Source organism: Acanthisitta chloris, unplaced genomic scaffold (genome assembly GCF_000695815.1).
Source record: "Acanthisitta chloris isolate BGI_N310 unplaced genomic scaffold, ASM69581v1 scaffold7994, whole genome shotgun sequence".
Classification (NCBI taxonomy): domain Eukaryota; kingdom Metazoa; phylum Chordata; class Aves; order Passeriformes; family Acanthisittidae; genus Acanthisitta; species Acanthisitta chloris.
In genome coordinates, this window is record NW_008670937.1 from 106,592 (window position 1) to 112,917 (window position 6,326).

Below are 6,326 nucleotides of genomic sequence, written 5' to 3' on the forward strand. Positions count from 1 at the left end.
AGATTATCGTGTTTGGGAAGTGCATATAAAAACCTATGTAATAACACACAGAATCAACTCCAGTGAACAGATATGGCAATCTGACATATGGCATGGATATGTGTTCTAAGCAGACAAAGCCATAGTCCAAGCAGACCTTCAGCTGCTACTTAGCAGAACACTGAGGTGCTGAATCACAGGTAAATTATGGTACAATTTTCTTCCTATCGTGTTTGGGAAGTGCATATAAAAACCTATGTAATAACACACAGAATCAACTCCAGTGAACAGATATGGCAATCTGACATATGGCATGGATATGTGTTCTAAGCAGACAAAGCCATAGTCCAAGCAGACCTTCAGCTGCTACTTAGCAGAACACTGAGGTGCTGAATCACAGGTAAATTATGGTACAATTTTCTTCCACTCACCTTTTTGAAGATGTTCATCCCCAGGTCTGTGGAGAGATCTGGAACTGCTGGTCTACGCAAGTTGGTCAGTGACACCTTGGAAAATGCCTCTGTGCTTAGTGATTTTTCTTCCTCATTACATTTCATAGTGAGATCCTGCAGCTCCGAGAAGAAGACAATGAGCACAAGGAGAAATAGAGGATAACCATCTTAAAGGAAAAAGAGGTACTTCCAGGAGCTGCCATAGGAGCACTGCAGAGGAAAAAGACCTACAATTCATTACACAACACAGTTCACACATTTAAAGAAAAACAAATCTGAAAAAACAGAATTTAGAAAATCCCAGAATTATTTACCTTGCCTAACATTTCTGTCACCACAGAAGAAAAAGCACAGCACATTGTGCTGCCACAGAAAGCCTCAGGCATTGCTGTCAGTGTGGCACAGAAGAACATGTTCTTCTCTAGTGTGATTCTGATCCCAGGGATGACTCTGGGTAGCTGATGATCTTCTGAGGCCTTGCTTTATGCTGATGAGCAACCACAATGCTACCCTTTTCAAAGCATTTTAGTTAAGAGCTAAGAGAATATGCCCTTAATAACATACACTTTTAAATATGCATTTTGGAACCAAACTGCAGTGAGCAGCCCTGACCCGACACAAGACTCAATTTTCAAAAACCTTTATTCTCACTAAAGAAAACTAAGCCTTCTTCATCAGTAAGCACCCTTTGCTCATAACAACAGTGCTCCCAGTCCATCATATTTGTGAAAGCTCCCCTTCCTATAATCACAGGATGTCCCATGACAGCGAAACCCATGAGACTAAATCACCCTAATTTCAGGAGAGGGCACTCTACTCCCCTCTGCATTAGGCACCATGCATTACACCTGCCTGCCACAAAGAAGATCTTTGTCTCAGAAGTGGCACAAACTCAGGTCCCAGCCATCTGCTCTCATTAAAGATCTGATGCCACTTTCCATGAGATGTTTGTGCAGCTGACCTGACTGAATTCCTCGGGGATAATTTTCTTCTGACTAAATATCAGCTTGTTTCCAATGGAGATGCTCTTTTTCTTTGCTGTCTTGCCAGAAATGTTCTGCTGAACAAGTGGGTCATGTTAAAATACTTTTTTTGTGCTTTGAATCCAGAGATAGCCATATGCCAAGGATAAATCACAGAATCACAGAATATTTGGAGTTGGAAGGGACCCACAAGGATTATTGACTCCAGCTCTTAGCCCTGAACAGCACATCCCCAAGAGTCACACCATGTACCTGAGAGCATTGTCCAAATGCTCTGTCAGGCTCTGGGCTGTGACCACTGCCCTGGGAAGCTGTTCCAGTGCCCAACCTCCTTCTGGGTGGAAAAACATTTTCTAATATCTAACCTAAAACTCCCCTGACACAACTTCAGGCCATTCCCTCAGGTCCTGTCACTGGTTCCCAGAGAGAAGAGGTCAACGCTGTCTCTCCACTTCTCCTTGTGAGGATGTTGTATACAGCGATGAGGTCTCTCCTCATCTAAACGACTCATCTCCTCTCAAATGAAATGACTCTTGTGGCACAGGAGGTTTAGATTCTGCCTAGCCAGACTGCACACTGCAGAGCCTGTCAGCTCTGCAGTACACAAGTGTGCTGTTTTATGCACATTAAGGTCCAGCAGAAGCTGGTGACTGTAGTTGAAGTCTTTTGCACCAGGTATAGTGTTTGAGGTACCTGGTTACTGGGGATCTCACATTCTCCAGACTTCTCCTACTAATCAAAGGCTACCCTTGAATCCTTCTTATTAATTTTATCAGCACAAGAATGAAGGAGATAGACAACAGCAAAACTCCTCTTCACCTTTGTTTGTAGTACAGGTATGCTTATAAACCATTTTGCATATATGACTAAAGATACAGGGGAGGACTAATGGAAAATCCAATACACAACAAAACAGGATACAACCCCAGCTGCTCTCCATAGTGAGGCCAACAAGTACTCCATATAGTTTGGTTCTCAGCTTTCACAACTCTCTGACCTCTTCTGGCTGGAAAACATCGTATGAATTTATTTCAGATTTGTTATCTTTGTCCATTAGTTACTAAATCAGTGCTTTATTTGGGGCTTACCAATCACCAAAAGACAGAGTAAGGATCAGGGCCTACAGTGACATAAGCATATAAACACACAGACACAGACCCAGCTCTGAAATCTGCTCAGGGTAGGAGTCAAGCAAACAACACCAGAGAAGCAAATTACAGAATCACCTTAAATCTACAGTGTGGTAGATGAAGTATGTTAATGAATCAACCTAGCAGTCCTGTAGAGGACTGAATAAAAAGGTGCCTATTCTGTGCAGTAGGCTATGTGGCAATTATGATATGCACAAGACGGATAAGAGAGCAAAATAATTTGGGCACTTCTCCACTAGATTTCATTGTTTCTGTTTTCTATTGCCTTCCTTCTGGATGCCTGTATGTGTACAAGCTCATTAGTACTTCTCTCAGCTCTCAGGATGTTATTATCTCTTGGCTTTCTATCAGCATTGCAGGAGCACTACAGCTGCATAGGTCTTTTGCTTAATTTAAGTTTTGGCTCCTTCCCCTGCAATGTATGTGCAAGACTGTAGTGGTTTGTGAGCCTCTGAAGGTTTCATGTCCTACACCTGCCCTTATAGAGAATTCACTGCATACAGGTGCAATGCAGCTTTCCTTTTTCACACGTTGCCATGTCTGAAGTATGTTTCAACTGAAGATGCTTTCTAGAGGAAGTTGGTATTCATTTTATTCACACTCAATCCAGTGCTGGAATGTTGCACTGAATCTTTTCCTACTTTTATGTTCAGATTACTCGGCAAAACATGAAGGATATGTCTCACATCCTTTCAATCTTCACTGCCTTAGCCCAAGCTTATATCTGAAATGTGATTTCAGACACACAGAAATCAACAGGAAGTGTGAGACTTTTGCTGGGGCTCAGGGACATGCAGGAAATTACCCTGATAGACTGCAGAGCAATAGAAAGAATGTGGATATACCACAAAAATCTACTGGTCCCTGGTGTGATTTGCAGGCAGCTGCGTTTGTCTTTACTCAGGTTTTGCCTGCCACTTTAAATCTGTCCTGATGAGACACAGAGTGCCAATATTTTTGAGAAGTTATTGATCAACCTTTGAGCAGAAATGATGACACTGTGTTAGGAATTTAAGATGTAGACTGAAAAAGCAGGCGTCAAGCATATCCCTGTGTCAGATGACCTTGTGGAGGCTCAGGATACAACCCCCTGTGTTGATAAGAAGGACAAATCCTAGCCCTTGCGGGGTGGCATTTTCTGCTCTGAACTAGCAGAGAGCCGTGAGTGATGAGACTCTCAATTCAAGAACAGCAGTAAAGTCCCTGCAGCTGGGTGGGATGAACCAGGGCCCAGGTGCCTCTGTGTGTTGTGCAGATTTCAGTCCTCAGAGTTGTAAAGACGCTGGGCACAAGTTGAAAGTTTTGCTGCCTGGCAGACCATTTCACCTCCTCCATCACAGCTGCTCTGTGTAACAAATTGGAAACCTTTTTTAACAAGATTCCAATTTGATGAAGTACAGGAGAAGTACACAGGACTGACACAGAGGTTACCAAAAGCAATCAAACGCAGCCTTGGAAGAAAGAATGCCCTGGACAGAGCTCCTCACACCAACAGCTACAATGTACCCAGTGGAATTGCCAAATGGATTTAACAGAAAAATATTAGGGAATAGCAATGGAGTAAAGGAATCTTCTGCAAGGGAAACAGCCTGGAAAAGCAAGAAATAGCCAAGTGTGTGAAAGGAGAGAAATGTTTCACAGTATACAGAGAAGAGCCAGGATGATACTAGTGCAAACAGTGACTGTGGAAGACAACCCCACTCATACTGTCTCTGTAAACCACAGACTGCACTCCCTGTTGCACCAGGAGCTGAATTTGCTAATGTGCAAAACACCCAGGTTGTTAAGAGCAAAGGCAAAGGGACAGCACATGCATGGAAATAGTGAACCACATCAGCAGCAATATCTTTCAATTCTCCCTCCAGGAGATGATGTTAAGGAGGATTTTCTGTACATGCACAGCAATCCTATAAAATCCCTATGCAAAGGTAGATTAAGATTGAATAGTAATTCATATCACCTGGCCTTTATGGAGCTATGTGAAGCTTTTATGGGGATGAAACAGGAAACATTTTCTAGAAATGACACTGAAGTATAATACAGTTTAAACAATACTGAGCCAGCTGAGCCCTTAAAACCACAAGCAACCACCAGATCTCATAAAAATAAGAAGAATGGCTATAAAATCCTGAGACTTAAAAATAACAGTATTAATATTTGCATTGTTTATACTTGTCTTATGGATTATGAGCATCTGGGCTCTACAGGAGAGAAAATATTTCATGCCTCTTCCTTATAAAACAACAGGTCAAAACCCGGCAGAGCTCTACAATACTGAAAACAATGATTTTAAGGAAAGCACCAAGAATTCTGAGATTTCTGACTCAAAAAAAAAGGCATTTAACAGAAGAGAGAGCCTTTTACTTGAGGTGTGTCATAAAATTGGGTGGCAAAAATAGAATCTCTGTTAAATTTTATTAGGCAGTTCCATCAACTCAGTATATCAGAATTTGCTGTTAAAAGTCTACATGGCAGGAAAAGAGTGCACAACCTAAAAGCACAAATCAACCAGGAGATTAACTGAAACTGCAGCAGCATCCCCTTTTTATTCCTGTAAAAAGCGAGCTACCCAGAAATAAAAAACATTTAAGCTCTAGCACAAAGATCTGTACTGCATCAAGGTCAGGAGTCTGGGGTTCATTTTCCAGCAAACAGGGAACAAGTCTTGACACCTATTAGGACAGTTTGTCTACTGAGGTTTCGTTGGCAAATATAAAAGTTATGCAATAAGAATAACAGCAGAGGAGGTAACAATATGGAGGACTTTTGCTCACTGCCACTGTTTGCCAAGTCAGCCCATATTTTAACCCAAGTGTTTGCTTGGAGTGTGCTGTGCAGTACCAAGTGCAGTTCCTTTGCTCTCTTTTGAGGGGTTACACCAGAGAAGCTCAGTGAGCCTTGAGCATTACTCCGTAACACAAACCAGTTTGATTTCTTCTAACAGCTACATTAATATATTCTCACACTAAAAACTAATGTTATTCCAGTTCACCCCATACCAATTACCCTAAATCAGCGCTCAGGGTTTCAGGAGTCACCAGCTCTGATTCTGTATCAGATTCTGCCTTCAAACCCCGTGTCATTCCAGAGTCTCTTTCTGAATCAGCATTCATATCTGACCGCCAGGCAGCTGAACCAACACTAAAGCTGTGCCTCTCACTACTTGTCCAGCCACCACTTCCCAACATCACCACAACAGCAGCTATTTTCTTACTGATGGCAACTGCTTACCTGAGTTTTGTGGGTGTTCACCAGAGACGGTGCAGCAGCCACCATGGAGCTGCTGCGAGGCCTTGGCAAAGGGGTGATCTCTGGCTCGGGTGGTTTCTCTGGCTTTTCCTGTAGCATATGCCTCAGCCTCTGCAAGTAGTACATCAGTGACCACTGTGTGCCCTCCTCGGACCAGTGTGGCTGCAGCAGGCAGCGCAGCACTGCCACATCGAAATACGTGGCATAGCGAGACTTCTGGCAAGGTGGGATCACCAAGGACACCCTGTTCCAAAAAACAGGAGTAGAACTATTAGTCATCAGGCTCCTTAGGCCTTCTTAGATACACAGCAATCTGAATAAAGAAGTGACTCTTTGGGACTAAGGCCCTGACTGAGCAAAGCGTAACTGAAGACATGTAAGTGGATATTTAGCTTTCAGCTCCCAGGGGACTCCAGTACATGCTTTGTTAAGTGTTTTCTTTGATAGGGTTGCTTTCTTAAACTGTGATCTGAAGATAAGCCTCCAGCACCTGTTTGAACTGAATAATTTGT

General features: G+C 42.7%; 1 protein-coding gene across 1 annotated transcript in view; it reads right to left on the reverse strand.

The window, feature by feature from the left end:
• Positions 1 to 6,326, reverse strand: part of UNC80 (unc-80 homolog (C. elegans)) — a gene marked incomplete at its 5' end in the record, with an annotated part of 127,435 nt that overhangs the window by 103,492 nt on the left and 17,617 nt on the right. Inside the window, 2 exons of the mRNA XM_009073891.1 lie at positions 411 to 545; positions 5,797 to 6,058. Of these exons, the coding sequence (XP_009072139.1) occupies positions 411 to 545; positions 5,797 to 6,058 (397 nt within the window). The remainder of the gene's footprint in view (positions 1 to 410; positions 546 to 5,796; positions 6,059 to 6,326) is intronic.